The sequence below is a fragment of the Sipha flava genome, unplaced genomic scaffold (assembly GCF_003268045.1).
Source record: "Sipha flava isolate LNK unplaced genomic scaffold, YSA_version1 109_pilon_pilon, whole genome shotgun sequence".
Lineage (NCBI taxonomy): Eukaryota > Metazoa > Arthropoda > Insecta > Hemiptera > Aphididae > Sipha > Sipha flava.
The window spans coordinates 411,521-432,313 of record NW_020271726.1 but is presented as its reverse complement, the minus strand read 5'-3'; the positions used below and the strand labels follow the sequence as shown (position 1 = coordinate 432,313).

Genomic DNA, 20,793 nt, shown 5'->3' with positions numbered 1-20,793 from the left:
TGTTTAGTAATTTACAATTTATTATTTAAATAAAACCGTACCGTAATTATTCGGGACTATTCTCTAGGGTATTTTATATCATTATACCTTTTACTTTTCTGAAAAAATAAAATAAATAATAATAATAATAATAATAATAATAAAATAAATAAATGATGAAATCTAAAAAAAAAAAAATGTTTTTTTGTTATTGTAATGAACGTTTAGTTGCATGATTCTAATGACTCCGAAAGGAAAAATATGGTTAAATGTACACAATTAAGTAATTAAAGTCGTTATGAGAATAAACCTTTCGAGTAAGTTGTCTAATGCCCATGGCACCTGTGAACTCAGGCAAATATATTTCATCGAGATCAAAGAACAAAAAATAAAAATTAAATTAAATTAAAAAAATATTTAAAATACAGTTAAATAAATAATTATTTTTTTTTTTTTTAATATAGGAAGGTCATACTCAATTTATTATGAAATCCATTTGAATTCCAATTATTTTATCAATAACTTGATGTATTTAAATGGCAGTAAATGGCAGTACATTTACGCATGGGTTATATGTTTTTTCTCGAAATCTAATTAATCCATTTGTTACGAGATCTTCACGCTGGAAGCGAAAATACAAAAGCTATTGGGCCAGAATGTGGATTTTTTTCACTTGACAATCGACAAATGTTGAAAATAATTTATTACCTATATAAACAAGATTATAATTACGATTTTAAGTTAAATTTTAAATTTCTATGTATACATAATTACTCGGGCTGAGATTTTAATGTCCTTAAAAATAGCGAAAAATTACCTTAAAAAAATACAAAAATGACTTAAAAAACTCAAAAAATACAATAAAAAATGCTCTTTAAAATTAAAAAAAATTACATTACAAGTACATAAATATTTGATTTTACTTCATATATTAATAAATAAAAAATTATTCTTTATTGTTACAATAAATCACGAGAGCGTGCCTCATGTTGTTCCCCAATAAGTTATTGTAGATATACATATTTTTTTATTGTTATTCAATATGATCTCTTCGTTGTTCTCCATTGATATGTTTTTCTCTTGATATATGTTGTTGTATGGTAAAACGTTTTCAATAGCAATTTTTACATTGCATACCTTACACAACAACACTAATCCATCGGTAGAAAAAATCTATAATCTATAATTTTAAATTGAAAAACATCAAAAATGACTTAAAAACCCTTAAAATGCCCTTAAAATGAGAAAAATGACCTTAAAATCAAAAAATGTCATAAAATGCAAAAAAATGCAAAGTAAAACTTCTTATTCTAATTTAAAAATATCTAAAACATATTTGTAACAAAATGATTATCGTACAGAAAGTTTCAGAAAAAAAATGCAAAGTGCATCGAAATCCCAGCCCTAATAATTACATTTTATTGTTAATGTGAAAACTTTTTAAATACGAAGCCCATTTCATAATATAAAATTTGATAGAAAAAACTATCATGGTGTTCGAATTATTGGTAATATAATTTAACGAAAAAAATTATTGATTTTTTTAAATTAATTCCATTAAATATAAAAATAAAAATATTTAAGCAAACATTATTAACTACATTTTTAGCTTCTAATATTATTTAGATGTTTGAAAAATCACTGCATTTAAAATTATTGCCCAATAACTGTATATAATTTAGCATACTTTTATGTATTATGTTTCAAAAATAACGATTCATTACATTCGGCCTTATAAAAAATATGAGCAATGTAAGAAAAATCTTTGCATAAGATCATTCAATTTCTGTATTATGTTCATATTATTTAAACTTGTATTGTATTTATATTTCTATATCAATAAATATTTTTTTCTTTTTCATTTGTCACTTTTGAGGAAGTATAACCTATGTACTATATTCTGAACCAACAAACAAATAAAAGTATTTACTAAGGTTAACATTTATTTTTTTTTCTGAACATTTGGGTAGTGGAATAATACTAAAATGTTTAAATACCATTAATATTTGATATACTTTTAGCGCTTAAAAATGAAATATTTAGTTAAAAAAAATGTATAGTTTATTCGTTTTAGTTAAATAACTGATAACAAAATAATAAACAATGAATTACTGGACCAAATTTTATCTGAATTATTGTACCTGCAGGTAAAAAATCAACTGTAAAAAGCGATTCGATTTCTCAGAAATGGGATACTCAACCGGCTTCTGCACTGCAATGCAGATGAAAAATCTCTGCACTAGTGTTTCCTATAGTATTGGTCATTGTAATTGCTGCGGTTCAGAGTGTTAACTTCACGGTCTTAGACTTTAAAAGAACTTTAAAAAAAACCACTATATATTAATTTAAACACAACGTCTTTTTTAAATCGTAAACAACATTATTTTTCATTTGAACCATAAAATTGACGCTAAAAGTAACAGTTTTTGCTCTCACCCAAAAATGAAACTTTCTACTTAAACGATTATTACCTAATTTTATAGCATCGTATACGCGTATAGTACATAATATTGAAATTAATTAGTTCAATTTGAGAGATAAGTAGAAATCATAAAACATTTCTTTCCGATATAAGTAATGCATTTTTGCGTTTTTTTTTTCGTGTGTTGTGATATAAAATTTATAAGGTAAAAAAATCCTATACCTACTTTATAATTCAATATTTGTATACGTATCATAACATATACTCTTACTGAAATAAAAAAATGAATGTCAAGAAAAAAAATACATCGTTCAATTTATTATAAATTTAATAGTAGGTACTTTTATTGATGTTTTTATACGTGCACCTTTAAACGTGAAATACTATTTATAACATATAATTAAAAGAACTCACTATATTTACTATTTATTCAGGATCGCATGAATAATTTAATAAGTATTCAGTAAATAATGTTTAAAGTGCATTATAAGATTTTCATTAAAACACGAATGGAATTATATAATAGAAAACAAAAGTAATATTATTAATTAAATTTATTTACAGTTAATTAATATATAAACAAAACTAAGTTTTCGTTTATGTTAGGTCCACTAAGTTCAAAATCGTAGTTTATAATTTCTATACAGAACTATAGAACGCACAAAAGAAAACTATTAAAAATATTAACTCTATATAAATATTCATATCATAACGTGTAAACAAATGTTGAAACCATAAAAAATAGTATTGATGTTTATTAATAATTCACGCATGTGATTGTCGAATCACGCACGTCAATCGCGCAGCAGTTGCCACGAGGCAAATTTTGCGTGAAATGCAATGCGGGATTAAATTATTTTATACATTATTAAAATATTTTTCAATATATTATTTATATTTTATTATATGTTTCATTTAAATTTTATTACTGATTAAAGTACTGAAACAACACTCCCTGCTCCGTTGACTAAACATTTCATGATTTCCATTACGGAAATTATTCACAAGTAGCAATAGTTCATCATCTGCTTCATACTCCAAAATTGTATAAGGCATAACCACGTCTATTTTGATGTACTACCAATTATCAACTGACTAAAATTTCCTACTCCAAACCACGCAATCTTAAACACGTATCGTAGCAAAACACTTCCATTACGCATCACGCAAGCGTGATCGTGCAAACGCGCATCGCGCACCACGTAATCGGGGATACGAGGTTGTTGGAAACCACGGCTTTACAGTTGTTTAAAAATATGTTGTTCATAACAATTTCAAAATTAAGCCGTAATGATCTACTAACGTGCTTTGTCTTGGTGAAATCACAAAACTAATCAGCATACGGTAAATCGTGATTTTGGTCACAACTAGTGATGTTAAACCACAGATTATATGAATATAGATGGTGCGCTCTTTATGTTACAAAGTAAATTCAGCGATAAAAGTCGGACACTTTTAAGGAACGTGACTACAAGTAGAAAAATAAATTTCTTTATAATAATTTAATATTTCTGAAAGAGCATCACTGACTTTTGTTGTGGTTCTACGAAATGCCAGTCATAATTTTAAGTAAATAATATGGCTCATTATGGTAGAATGTTCGGTACAATCATGTATTTCTTAAATGTGGTCACATTGATCACAGAAGTTGGTCACGCTCCATAAAAGTTCCGCAATTTGTTTACTCTTCGAGGAATCGCCGAAGTACACCATTTGTATTCATATAATCTGTGGTTAAACTGTGAATAATATTTATTATTTTACACTGTGATAAAAATAATCACATTGCTAACTGCTACTTTCTATTTTTCACGTGCCTATGGCGAATCACATATTTACTTTACACCAATGCTCGAATAAGGAGGGGGGTGGTGCGCAGGGAGACGGAGCTTCTATACAATTTTTTTTTTTTTTTTTGCGTACCCCAATTATATTTTTTCACCGGAATGGGGGGACGCCATCCTAATTGATGTCCAAAATAATTTTTATGTGAATTTCAATTTACGTCAATTGAAAAATAAATTTTATGATTTATAATATCAAAATTATTTTTATAATTAAAGATTATATGGTGGTTATGATAAGGGACAACGTTATCATTTCTGAATAAATATAAATATTAATGTCTGTGAATTTGGTGTACTATAATTTATACATTATACGGTTTGTTATTAATATTGGCTATAGACGATATCGTCACTTCGGAAAAAAATAAATGCCCTCACCACGACCTTAGACTAATCTTCTAAGGCCGTGGCCCGCACTTAATAGGAAAAATTGATAAAAACAAAAACCAAATATATGATTATATCATTCGATTCACGAGACTGCCTGATCGCCTACAATTACCTATGTTAATTATTATTTAATTTTTATTTTCTATTGTAACATATAGGATGTTGGTATTGCTATCAAAATATATTATATTTGGAATTTAAATATTTGTTTAGCTGAAAAGTGGTATTCAAAATATATTTAAGGTTGGTGGAGGGAGGGGGAGAGGAACGAAGCCCTCCACGGGTCTGTGTCAAATAATTGCGTACGTGGAACGCAGTTTTCAAATCGTTGAACTGAGTTCCTCTACTTAATTTTTCCCAATTCGAGCACTGCTTTACACTATCAGAATATCACAGTAATCCATAGAATTAGAATACTATTCTTTTTACTATTTAGTCGTGATATCAGATAGTATTTACCTAATCTAAATGTGACATAATATCAATAAATATCCATCTAAAATCACGAATTTATATGTTTTAATATGAGTAATTTTAATGAATGGTATTTTATCTAAAACATATTACCTATTAATAAAAATATTACATTATATTTCAATCCATGTTATAATTATTTATTATTAGTAAACCATGATCTATGTAGTAAACTACTACCATCTTCCACTATTTTTAATATCTACAGTCCTGACATCAATTAATCTACTCTGTAACTATATAATGCACACAAGTTTTAAATTAATTGAATTATAATTATTTTTTCTCATTCATTCCTTTAAATTATTACTTAATATTTTTATCCACACAATATTTGTGTAATTTTTTTTATAAATAATGAACCAAAAAAATAGCGTTGTACTAATACTGTAAGGTAGTTTTCTTTACAGTATACTGTCAAGTACTATAGAAGCAAGTAGCAACTAGCAATAGTCGCATATCACTATTTTATAAATCACAGTGTTAAATATTTCCTAATCACGAACGATAGGAAAATATTCTATTAAACATTGATTGAAAATACTACATTATGTATAATGCCCACAATTTATTTTCACAATTTCACCATGACGTTTGTAATTTCTTTATTGTAATTTTTATTTATATTTTGTAATGTAAATTAGATACTTTATAAGTGTGTAAGAATATAGAAATAAAAAAAAAAAAAAACTTGTCGATATGCAGTATAAATAATTAAATATAATATTAAAAATAGAAAAGGGGACTAGAATATGGAAACACAGATGCAAATCGAAAAGACGATTACTACTTAATAATAACCCAAACAACATTCATTGTTATTGTGATATGTGTATTTGGTTACAAAAATATTCTTATTTGCTGGTAAAAATAATACTAATTCATAACAATGATTATATTAACTATTTATATTAAATAATATAGTGGTATAAGAATATAAAAGAAGCAAAAAACAATAATTAACAATAAATCATATAATAATGGGTGAATTTTATAAACACATTACGTTTCGTATTTTGTCTGCTTATGTTATTTTGAAATTATTGACGCCAACAAAGAGTATAAAAATACAAACTTATTACTTATGGTGTAAAAGAGGGATGGAGTTTATGTGCAAAGTAACACGGAATGAGCAATAATTTAAATAAAATTGATATTTATAAACTACCTACATAATATCTGCAAGGGAATTTCCATTTACACTGTTCCTTTACCACTGGGGTGAATCGCGAATAACTTTTGAAGGGATTGAGCACAAACGAAGGGATTTGTTGCACAAACCAGCACAAACGGACCACAAACGAATTCCTCGGTTTTGAAAACAAAATTTCAAATGGGCGGTGCCGGAAACATGGACCTTAGGAAAGTAATATTCCGAAATTTTTCAGTGTAGGTGTACAAATGTGAATGAAATCGAGACATCGTGGAATAAGAGTACATATTGTACATACAAAGTCTGATTGAAATACATTAATTATTATTTCGTGTTCGTTTATGTTCGTGAAGAAATTATTATCTTTAGGAAGATTTAAAATAAAATAATAATTAATTTGTTTTAAAATTAAAAATAAATCATTCCCTAATTTTTGAATATCCGAATATTGAATTTCTTCACCACAATTGCAACCCTTAAATGTATCAGAGATTTCCAATTGGTCATTTTCTTCAATATGCATTTACTCGTATTATATCTCCACATTATTAACCAGTTCTTTAGCGTTTGTTGAATTATTATTATCTATTTTGTCAAATGAAGAACTTGCAGCACTACCACTTGTATAGGATTAATTTTTACTTACCGACGACAATGATACTCGGACGAGTATTTGCATTCCATGAAAAACTAAAAGTTTAAGTAAATACATTTTTTGTACATTGTTGTAGAATGTACAGGTTCGCGACGAATGAATTGAGTATTTACAAAAATGTATACACGATGATTTGGTAGATTTTAATATTAGGTTATTAAATTCCTACCTTTTACACCACTTGATTAAACATATAAAATATGAAAAAACATAATCATTTGCACATTTTTATAAACTATAGCAAATATTTGACTTCATCACCAATACTATACTTCGAATTTGTTCATATATATATTGTAAATTTTTTCGAATGTAATATAAAATATTACTAAACCACAATAACTTTTAGATTTTTGAAATATTCTTTTATTTGTGAAATAATCTAAGGCTTTGAGCCTTCAATTTCTAAAAAAACAATAGCTATTAAAGTTTGTATACTATGGAAAAATAATCTGTCCCGTAAAAAATTATAATTTTATAATTAGGGCACAGGACAAGTAACATTTGCATATTTGTTTTGCACAATCACAAAAATAGCAGAGGTTTTTAACCACTCCTTCATATATAAATTAATTATATTAATTTAACACAAGGAATTTATTAAATTCCGTAATGAAAAAAAAAATCTTGGGAATGTACAGCGTTCAGTTATCTAAATAGTCACTGGTGTTCTGAAAAACTAAAAATTGGAATAAATCGAATCATTTTAAATTTCCCCTACAAGAGAATTACTTATATTTACCAATGGTTCTGGTACATATATGAGTAAATATTACTAGTTGATGGTAAGTATTACTTGAAATTAAAAAGTTTAAGTAAAAACATCTTATAATATTCTACACATTCAAGAATAAATGAATAGAGAGCATACTCATATAATATAATCAAAATAATTATTTCGTTATCCTAGATCATAGATTATTTGTTACAAGATTAAAATTTCACATGATTCCAATCAATAGGAAATAAATCAGAATAAGTTAGATACATTCAACTCGTTTTATTCATTCACAATTTTTTGAACAATTAGAAACAAATTACAAATAATAGTAAAAAGTAATAAAACATATTATTCGAATATATAACGCGATATCCAATATAAATATTTAAAATTATTAACAAATATTTTAAATATTATATTTTTAAATTTGTTGCACAGAAAATAATAAATAAAAGTTTTTATTAAGTTTTATTGAAATTAATAATATTAACCAAATTTTGTTTTTTTTTTTTTCAAGAAATAATATAAAATATTTACCCATAAATAAATAATAAAAATAATAATAAATAAAAAAAACTCATAATAAATATGTGATAAAATTGGAAACTAATTTAATTTTAGCCTTTTTGTATTTTCTCGTGTATTGTCACCACCGTCTTCTGTTGGAATATTCACAGTGGAATCGTTGGCAAAGATATTCTTGGGTGTAAATAAATTATCTAAATTGTCATTTCTACAGAGTTCTTCAGGGTTATAAGTATCTAGATTATTTTGTATTACTTTCGAATTATTTATAATTGAAATACAATTATTTATAAAATGTACAGCATCGTAACAGTTGTTTAAAAAGATTTTATTCAGAGTCGAGATATCACCCAATTGTATACCAAATAAAATGTCTTTTTCCTTCAAATTCATTACATAATTTACTTTCCAATATTTTATAGAAATACAATACTGTTCAATCGTGTCAACACTAGAAATTTTCAATTTCCGTAACAATAGAGGGACTTTGATTAGGAATCTTAAAGTACCCTTCGGTATGACGTAAGATGTCAAGCAACACCGGTTCTACTGCTTTATACCATTTAAAAGATACTTTTAATTTCTGGAATACTTCGTCACTGATATAATTTATCACTGAGTGATCAACGTATGATATAATTATTTGTGATTAACGCCAAGCGTATTGATATAATTTCTTAAGTAAAGAATTATTAATTTTACTTTCAAATTTATTAAGTGATTCGAAATTTAAGTTCCATAGAATTAACTGATTATATATTGCCATTAATGGCATACTTTCTAAAGCATACATCGTTTTACTTACTTTAATGTCGTTCCAGTCATTTGAACCATGAGAGTCAGTAAAAATTTGTACCAACCAATTAAATGATGTCCAAATATAAATGTTCCTAAACATGGAAAACCTGATCAATGCAGTATGGATATTTTGAATTATCGATTCCAAGGACTCAATATTTGGTCCAATATTCATCACGTTTTCATTACGTTCTGTCTTTTGGGTCACTATATAGTAATTTAACATTAGTTTTTCTATTATTGACTGTCTTACACATTGAATATTGTACAAATCTACAAATCATGCTCGTCCTCATTTTTACCACACCGACATTGAACATTTAAAAAATGAATCCAATCACTGCACATGGTTGAATACAAACTGAATGCATTTGAATTGTTGATATGATTACTACTTAAATAATATAGAATAAAAGGAAACTTTTTACAAATTTCATCAAGCAAATCAATCATTAATATATTATTAATATGATTACGATATATACTAATAGTTTGTATTTCATTACTATCAAGATTAATTTCTTTAACTGGTGAATTCAACTGCATATCAATATTATTCTGAAAAATCAATTTAATTTTTTGGATAACGTTAAGTAATACTTCACTTAATAACAATAACATATCTGTGGAATCCCAATCTGATTCGGATATTTGAGAAAGATTTATTGTTTTTACAAAATTGTTTCCTTGTCCATATATGATATTTTTTAATTCAAGGTTGAGTGCACCTATTTAATCAATTTTCTGATCATTACTAATTTTCAGCCATGTTTGAGGAATTTGGATTTTGAATTCTCCTAGACAATCTCTGAATAATAATTTATTATTCCAATCACTACTTGGAATCATATTTTTTTATCAATTTTATTAATTAGTTCGAAAATTTTTATTATAAAATTCAAGTCTTCTTCATTAGATATCGCGTTGCTGTATATTAAAATTAATTTTTTTTGGAAAAGATTTTGTTGTAATGTAGTTAAAATTGTATTTTCAACATTTTCATAATAATTGAATGTGTCATTGTAATATTATTTTAGATATGCTTCGCTTAAGTAACAAAAGTCCGAATATAATGATAGTATTTTTACGAATTTTGTCATTATAGGTGTATAAATGTAGATGAAATCAAGACACCGTGGAATACGAGTACATATTGTATGTACATAGGGTGATTGAAATAGATCAATTATTAATTGTTTAAATGGATTAATATTTAAGAAAAACGAATTCTGTTTAGGAATTGATGTAACGTAATAATTATTCAGTTTTTTTAAAATAATAAATATAATATCCTCTAATTTGTGAACATCTAAATGTTCAATTATTTCACCACACTTATATTCCAATATTATACTATCAGTTTTCAATAAATTCTTATTATCAATTTTATAGTAATAACTGAATCAAGCAGATTTGTAATTTCTTCCCATTTTTTTATTACGATTGATTCTGTCGAAGAATTTGCCGCATTACTTACGAGGGAAAAATTTGTATTTTCCGGTGATAACACGGACTAATAATTGTATTCCTTGAAAAACTAAAAGCTTAAGTAAAAACATTTTATAGTTATTTAGAATATGCAATATCATAACGAATGAAATAAGTACTTACAAAAATATATTATCGATGTACTTGGTAGACTTCACTTTATTTTAGATTATTTATTGAACTGTCTATTTAAGAAACACCTGATTATACATACAAAATATGAATAAACATAATCAGTTGTGCATTACTTACACACCACAACAAATAATATTTGGTTGGTTTCTCGTCTATACTGTGCTAAGATTCTTTTGATACATAATGTACATTTTTAAGAATATCAAATAAAATCTTACTAAGTCATTATTAAGAACAGTTTGAACGGAAAATTTATCTTCAATGGAAATAGTATTATTGGTGTACTTTTTTTTTCATACAAATTAAAATTTTTTATCATTTAATGTTTATAGGTCAATTATACTATAAAAGGTGTTTATTTCGCTGATAATTTGGCTAGATGGTTCTTAAATGTAAGCGTCCTATCAAATACCACACCAAGGTACTGAGGTAAGAGTTGTTTTTCACTAATTGCTCTTCAAACTCAACCTGTATCTCTTGGTTTACTCTTCTGTATATGGAAGGGTTTATGCAAATGAAGTCAAAGACTGCAAGCTAGCTAAACTAACTTGCAGTATCACGTCGTTGGAATTTATTCGAATTAGATGGCCGGCTGTCTAGAACGTCAAGGTTACATCTTATCACCTTAAAGCTGGATGAAAGACTGACGTCTGATAGAAATTTCGGATGATATTTAACATTTTAAGGGTAGTACTATCAAAAAGCATGCAAAATCTGGTTTTATTGTTTATTGTTTATTTATGTATTTATTTATAAACCACAAAGCCGCAACAATGATTTCAACGATAAGAGAACAGTTCACATGACAAATATGAATGAATATATAACCAGTGTTGGGAATTATCTGGATAAGATTTTTTTTAAATAAATTATCTTTTAAAGTATCTAGATAATTATGTTATGATTTGTCTAAAGTTTAGCTTAGATAAAAAATGGGTTTATCTAGATAAATATTATAGTGTCCCTACAAAATAATAAAACCAATATTATTAAAATTCTAATATAATATAAATCATTTATAAAATTAGATGAATATATTTCTTGTTATTATTGCCAACGACGGTATTACAAGAACCTGCGTGCGGGCATGCACTATACATCGTTCTCTACTATCTAGTCTCTACTAGCCATAAATCATAATGAACATATTACAATTAATTAGGTATAGGTTTATTTTCCCATCCATTCTAAAAAAAAATTAAAATTAACTTCGTAAAATTGTTTTTCAAATGAGAACGCAAATCTAAGTAGCTGACGAAAACCGGTTGAACCTTTGATAACGATGCGTTGATGCGTGAAGCAGTGCGTCAGTATGTTCTTGATGAAAGAGTATTATAGCATATTATTTCATCAAGACTACAGATCCTAACGATTTCTCGTATAAGGCGACTGTTTTCTAGTAAAAGGTATAAACACTATAAACATTTTATTGCTATGTTTTAATATTATAAGCAGTTTGGAAAAAAGATTTGATTATATACTAGATTTAAAAAAGTCAAAAGTAAATCCTTCATTTTATCTGCTATAAGCCACCCAAAGTTTAAACTATCTTGGGTACTCAATAGATACAAATCATATTGTAAACAAATATTTTTTGATGGGTGCTATTAAATTAATAATGATAAAGATGCTGTTTTGAATACTGATGAAAATGTAGATAGTGATAGCAGTGACCAAGAATTTTTTTAGGTCCTATCAAAGAATTATTTAGATGTGGAAATTGATATTCAAAGCAATCATAATTATATTAATGCTCAAGCTATGGAATATCTAAACTCAAAAAATAAAGATTTTAATGTTCTTAATTCATTTCCAATCATAAAAAATTTTTTTTTCAAATATAATACAACACTTCCCTCTTCTGCGCCAGTAGAGCGTTTATTTAATAGTAGACCACAGATCATAACACCGAGGAAAAATCGTTTAAATGATAAAACATTTGAGATGCTCTTATGTTGTAGATGTCAGAATCTTAATTCAAACAAGTTCTAATAAAAGGTTTATAAACATTGTTATTTGTTTTTGTTATAAAATATTTTTTTTTTTTTAGTATTATTATAAAGTTGTAATTTAATAATTTTTTTTTTTGTTTTATCAACTAACAAAACAATTTGCTTATATTTTAGCATTCAACTATTTCTTACCAAGCATTGATTATAATGTATTATTTACTACATATATATATATTTTAAATATTTAAGGTGAAGTTCATCCTTTTTTAATATTGGTTTAATATGACTTACAAGTGGCTACAGTCCTTAAATGCATACATAGACATTTGACAAGATTTATTTAGAACTAAATTATCATTGAGATAATACAAATTAATAACTTTTTACTTGACTAGTTTTGTATTAAAATGTATGAATTATTATTAATTCATTATTGTATGCATTTGTATAACTAAGTAGGGGTAGAAATATTACAGTATTAAAAAATAAAAAGTCAGCTAACTACATAATTTTGACCAGTGGAATACTGGTATTGGTTTAAATGTTTTGATGTTTCATTCTTATAGGTATAATATTCAAATAGTTAAATTAAAAGTCTCAAACCGTTGTTTTTATAAATATTATGTCATTATATTGATAGAAATCTAATATTAAAAAAATACTAAAAAAACATTAAAAATAAGTGTAAAAAGTGATATTTATCTAGATAATATTTTGTTAAAATTATCTTATCTTATCTAGATAATATTTTAGTTATCTATTCCCAACACTGTATATAACCAACTAAGTAATTATATAGTATTTAATTTATATAAACGAGTGTGATACCACTTTAAAAATATACAAAACATGATATCGAGGAGCTGCAGGTAACAGGAGATAAATAAAAAAAAGTAAATTATTAAAACATTACTTCATTATCGTTTCACCAAGAACAGAATACCTAACTCAATAAAACACACTTTAAAATTAATGTTATAGTCAAATATGTGATTGAGATTCATTAATTACATTTAAATTTTCCAAAAATAGTATTAAATCAATTGTACTTTAAGCTGTATTTTACCAGTAGTTTGTACATAATTAATCAAGTAGATTTTACAATGCATCGTAAATAGTAAAGTCTCGTAAAAAACTTTATCGAAACTCTTAGAATCAAAAGAAAAATTTAAAAACGTAACTTATGAGAAATTCAACAAATAATTAATGATATAAATTATACATTATATCTTAAAAAAATCTACGTGAAATTAATTTAAACAATTTCATAAACTTAAAATTTAAAGTTTATAAAATGTATAAAGTTCTAAACAACTACCATTAAAACACAGACAAAGAATTATATAAAACCATGAATACTCAAATCACAAATATCGAATTAATATACTTAGAATTCATAATTATTTAACGTTGAATAAATGTTTATTTTATAAATTATTGTTTATATGATGAAAAGTAAAGTTTCAGTGGCCATTCTTAATAAGAAAAATAATTAAAAAAAATCTAATTTACGCTTCAATTATCATAGAATCAACAAAAAAATTTCAATATTATCTATATTTTATTATATATTATGTTCTTTGTGATCGCTTACTGTAATTTTCTTTACATTTATACAAACAAAATAAATGATTTTGACAAAAATTAGTTTAATTATTTATGTATGAATAATATGACACAATAATGTATGTAGTATGGTATAAAATGTAGTAATCATTGAATTTAAATCATTTTTCTTAATTTTAAGGTCAAAATAATTATAATTTTATTAATTTTGTTTAACTTCATTGATGTGTAGTTCATTACATTAAACTATTTGGTAATGACAGATTACTAATAAGAGCCTATAAATACATATATATATATATACGGGTAATGTTAACATTTGGATAATGTCGACATTATTCAGCTAAAATCAACATTAGACAAGTGTTATCGTTACCCGCCATGAATATTATTAAATGTTGGCTAATGTTAACATCAACCGAATAATATGACATTAGCCATGAACTTTTGGATAATATCTTAACAACCATAAAAATTAAACGTACATGAGATAAAATCATTGTAAATCATTAATAATGTTAAATATATTTAACATACAATAAATTAATAATTATCATAAAATACATTAACATTATTAATATGAATTTATTTTTTATTTTTAATAATCTTATCTACTAATGATGCAATGTTAAATTTCATTTTATATTATAAATTATTTCTTAAAATATTATTTTAAGTGCCTATAGAATTAAAACGCTTATGTTTTAACCTTTATTATTACATGGCATGCTTCCGTGATATTTTGAATTGCACAAAATGCTATATGATTTGCATTTATACATCGATATATCGATATATTGTTCACGTTATCGGTAAGATAATTGACTAACTGGGTTACAAGTCAAGATAAAATATTATACTCAGAAAGTCCAACGCTTTATTATTGTATAGAATGCTAATAAAAACTCTATAGTCTATTTAATATAAAACTTTTAACATTATTCAATATAACACTATATATATATATATATAATATATAAATCTCGTGTCTCAATGTGTGTGACCATACTCCTCCAAAACGGCTTAACCGATTTTAATGAAAATTTGTATATCCATTTGGTTGATCTGCGAATATGTTTTTATCAATTTTTTATGCTCCTAAGTGCTATTGTTTAATAAAACGTAGTTTAATTTAATAATTTTTGACCTGGTCGATAGATAACTGCCCAATTGAAAATTAATTATTAAATGATACTATTAAAAAACTATTAAAAACTATTTAAAAGCTATTCATTTTATTTTTGGTATTAAATAACGGGTATTGCATAAATATTAAACCATAAGATCAACAGGTGCCAAAACAAACAAAAATGTTAGTTCGAAGGATTATTATGCATATCGGTTGATGATTAGATGTGATCAGGACAAAGTTATTCTACGATGTTGTGAGCTTTGTCAACAATAATTTATAGTCGATATTTATGTAAAGATAGAGAGCGAACGATTACGATACTAGCGATATAATCAATAAAATTTGCGTGCTGAAAATTCTCAAAACAATTGTTAGATATCGGCGATGGGAAAGTTACTACAGATGAAATGAGATGCTTACAATTACCGACCGATTTCTGCACAATCATTGATTTGCAAGATGCTCTCATTGACCAGATATTTCCCAATATACACAGACACAACATTTGTTACCAGGAGATTCGGTGTCATACAAATCTATTGATACAATTTGCAATGCTATTGAAGCTGTAAGTAACAGCATTTTTGAACTATTTGGATTTACCAGACATGCCACCGCATAATTTATAACTGAAGGTTGGATATCCGGTTATATTGCTTCATAATTTGAACCCACTTCGGTTATGCAATAGCACGCAATTAGTCATTGAAAAATTAATGAAAAATGTTATCGAAGCCATAATTTTAAATGACAAATTCCGAGGTGAAAATATATTATTACCACGAATCCCTATTATACCCACAGATGTGCCAATACAATTTAAACATCTTCAATTTCCAATTAGATTGGCATTTGCAATGACTATCAATAAGTCTCAAGGCCAAACGATGTCTGTCTGTGGCTTAGATTTGAGCACATCATGTTTTTCACACGGACAATTATACGTGGCGTGCTCTAGAATCATCCAGTTTGTTTATGTTGGCGAAATTGGGATAACAAAAAATAATGTACACTCTGTTACATTAAGGGATTGATATTGTTTTTTACTAATATTGTCATAATTAGCGATATATTTAATTTTAAAGGATCAATTTAAATAAATTATTAAAAAAAATAAATGTTTGATGGTTTTTTATTTTTATATTTCGTCACCGTTCATACTCCATACTTCTTCCACTTATATACCACATTCTTACACACATATATTAAATTAGTTATTTTATTCTAGCAAAATATTCTCTAGAAATAATTTATATGACAAAACAACGTTTGTCGGGTCAACTAGTATATATATATATATATATATATATATATATATGTAATAAATATTTATTAAAATAACAAATGTTTTATAGAGGTAATTTAAAAAAAAATTGTTTAGAAGTTTTATTCTATTTTATTCTCACGTACAAACATAACTAAAATATCAGATATTGTAATTGTAGTTGAAAAATTATATTTAATATATTATTTTTTTTAATAATAACATATTTAAATGATCTTAAACACTAGAGTAAAATATAAAGTTTGTATTTTCTCATGTAAAAAAAAAAAAAAAAAAATACTCCAACGTACTTAACTATGTAATTAATACTATGAAAATATATGGTGAAAAACATATTAGAAATATTATATAATTGAACGTAAAAGACGTAATTCATAAGAAAAAATAAAAATATTTTTCGTTTGTAGTACCATGAGTTACTTTTTTAAATAATTGAATAATAAAAGTTAATTTTTAATAAAAAGTCTTACAATGTTTGAAATAACTACTCTTCTTTAGTTTTTACCATTAACATTCAAATGTAATATTTTAATAACTGGCAAAATTGTTTACAACCTATAATAACGAATTCATCAAACTGTAAAAATCGTAACGAAAACTTCTGATATCGAACGAAAAGTGTAATTTGTATAAACACATCATAAATTGCATAAATAAATATTATTATAAAAAACCATATGAAATACAAAATGTATTAAATGACGGTAATATTTTAATTAATTTCTCATAATATCAAAATATAAGTTTCGAAATAATTATTATTAAACATTTTCTGTAAACTTAAAATATTATAGACCATGAATTATTATATTCACGTATAATCGTGAATTTATGTATTCATATATATATATATATATACACCTCAACTTACTTAGTTTTCTACTTTTATACGTAGGAGAAAGATGGTTTTACTCATATCATAAATATAGATTAGATTATTTTAATAGACAATAAAATAAAAAGTTATTCACGTGATTATGTCTCTGATTCGTGTTCATATGTTTTAGCATCTATTAATTCACATATATTATTAATTTATGTTTTATTTTGTTACATTCGCGTTTTCACTATATCCGATATGTTTGTATTCACTTAAAAAAGTAATGACCTCTATTAAATATTCCTAACGAATGAATTTTGGACGATAAAACGAAATTATTAAAATGGAATGAATTTATTAGGATGTATGTACATCAAAAGTGTTAAAATAAAAGAAAATTGTAACGGTAATATTTTAATTGGTTTGAGCATCTGTGAATAAACCCACATTAACCGTTGTGGTTAAATACAATTTTGATTAACTGTAAATTGTGGTCAATAGGTCAGTTAAGGTATTTATTAAGTTCAAACAAAAGTAAAATGTTGTTATTTGGATTATAAATGTGAACTTTACATAAAGAGTTTATAATTTAAAACATTCGAAACAAGCGGATCGTAATGTTTTGACGAAGATACAACATACAACTGATTTTGAACAGCATTTTACTTTCCAACAAAAAATTTAATTATCAGTTATTTAATGACACTGAAATTAAATTCTATTAAAATATAGTAAATGAAGAGCATTATATTTTTATAAACAATTACTGAACAATGTAAATGCCAATGAAATATTTTATTACGAAATTTCATATAAATTGAATTAAAAATCAATATTTTTATGGGATATACATATAACGCTCGACGAACTTTATATACCACATAAAATAAAAAATATTATAAATAATATTATATTTTCGCTAATGTTTGTTTTTTTTTTAATGTTCAATATAGTATATACACATTGAACACTTAAATTAATAACGAATGCTCTTTCTGAAAAATTAATTTTTCGTCAGACGGTCTATTATTTTTAGATCATTTATAAATAATAGTGAATTTATTTAGAATCTTCATGAAGAAAGTTACCGGTCGCTATAAAATTGATCTATATAATAATTAAAAATAAATCGAACTCTAATTAAGCCTCTAATGTCTTAGGAATGATCATATTTTAGCATATTCGACGTATATTCATTGGTCCAATAGAAAATTTGTGCACATCATAGACTTAAATTAGCATTATTTTTAACATTTTCCGAAAATGTATAAATATTTGACAGAGAAGTATAGTTATTCCGAGAGAAGTAAAGAGAAAATAAATTACACTCGAGTCCGAAAATAATAAAAATTTAATAGACCGTGTATTTATTTAAAAATGTATAAAAAACATAAAAAATAATTAAAATACCGAAAAACCAACGGAACGGCGTTTTCTTCTATTCAGCGGTACCTGACCTAACCCGATATGCAGTTATAATAAAGTCCAAAATAATATTCAAATGATCATACGATTTTTCGACGGTAATTTGTCACGTACCATACGTAGATTAGACCAAAACAAAAACCGTGAATTCAGCGGAGCACATTCGTTTTCGATACGTGTAAATCCGAGAATATTCTTGTCCGATTTCATACATTCGTATAATCCATTTCGACGATTCGATCGAGAGCATGACGTCAAAGTTCCGTCGAAATTGGTAAAATAAATTATCGACTTTCGTCGACAACGTTTTTATCTTCAAAGCATTATGCAAACGATGGATTAGAATCGAAAAAAAAGAAAAAAAAAAAACAAAAAAATAATCGATACCAAAAATTGTTTTACGTCGGTCAATGTTGTGCATCAGGTGGAGGGGTGTCATATATCGTCACCTCAGTTCAAGACAGCAATAACTCAAAATTATTCAGAATTGAGTTATCTACGTGATATTATTTGCAAAATTACGACGATTTCGATTCTATAATGCAATAACTTTAATTGCATTATTCACCTTTAGAGGTGGTTTATATCATTCTAGAACCAGAAGTTTCATAATTTGAGTCATTGCAGTCTTAAACTGAGGCGTCGATACGACAAGTGCATGTCGGTGCGTATACGAGAAAACCACCTGCACGGCATGCATCAGCTGTTCGGCCGACGGAAACGCAAACGTACGCAATCGTGCACTGCCTGGTACCATAGCATGCGGATCGCCGTCACCGTGGGCCGTCGGTGTACGTTATCATCGCGTAATGTGCACGTCGTCTAAGTTGGCCACTCGCGGGGTGAAGTTTCGCGAACACCGTCACGAGTCCGCGTGCCGTTCGTATAGTGGTTGTGGACGGTACGCACGCGCGGAGCACAGAGGCGACGCTCAACTTTGAGATAAATTACGAACAATGTTCGGAGCTCACCCAACGGGTGATGTGCGACCGCGTCGGGATTATGGGATTTTCGTGCGGTCCACACGCGAACCGGTTGCGTCGGGCGGCCGTAAGACGAAGGTTCAGTAACATTACTCGTTTCCAACCACCCGGTGCACCGGATCGACAGCGGATTTTCAATATGAATAAAAACGATTTCAAGCGGACTGTTGGCTTGCCGACTCTTGGGGTTTCTGCCCCGACCAAGGACTATGGTCTCGAAGAAAAATGAACTACGCGTTATGTAATACGTTACATTCGCACGAGAACGTTTTATACTGGAGTAAACAACGATAACAACGTAGTCTCGACAGCAGCAGAGGTTTGTGGAGCCAAAGTACAAAATGTGCATAACTTGTAAAGAATTCGAAATGTTTTGTTTCCGCGACTTTTCTAAAGCTAAGAAACGCGTAGAAACGCGTAGAAACTCACTTGTCGTGCATGTTGAACAGATCGGCGCCGCCGATGCGCAACACGTCCTTCACCGTCCGTGCACCCTTATAGACGGCCATCACGGCGAAATGGCCACCAATCAGCCCGTCTGGTTCGGGCCACACGCGCATCGCCAGCGCCTTGAGCACCACTTCGGACGCGCGGGCCTGAGCCTGCAGATCTTTGGCCGTGTGCAGGCACGCGGCGCGCGCGGCTGGCAACGTGTGCGGTCGGCAGCAGGCCAAAACGGCCACGGCCGCGGTCAGCGCTGTCGCGGTACGCATCGCGGTGCGTCTACCGGTCGCGGTGCACGGTGGCCGCTATCGTCGCCACCGCAGCCTCGGACCGCATCGCAGTCCAATCGGGTCAACCGCGATTAAGCGTGATCAGGCCGGGCCGGACGGTCGCGATGATCCGATCGCACGCAAACGGATGTTACCGTTGAGTAAGGTGAAGGTGCGATCAACGTTCGATCCCAACGACTGAGAACGTTAAGGCCGGACCCGTAACGAAGAAACGAGTGAGATCGATGTGTCGGCGAACTGGACGAGGCAGTGGTAGCGAACGCGCGCGCGTGTGTTCGGCACTTCGTGCGCGAGACGACTGTTGAGCTC

The 20,793-nt window shown here is 27.7% G+C and overlaps 1 protein-coding gene across 1 annotated transcript in view; it reads right to left on the bottom strand.

Annotated features, from left to right (window-relative positions):
• The window catches only part of LOC112687579, a gene marked incomplete in the record, with an annotated part of 217,860 nt that extends 197,067 nt beyond the window's left edge, over positions 1-20,793 (bottom strand). Inside the window, 1 exon segment of the mRNA XM_025560350.1 lies at positions 20,180-20,793. Coding sequence (XP_025416135.1) covers positions 20,180-20,463 — 284 coding nt within the window.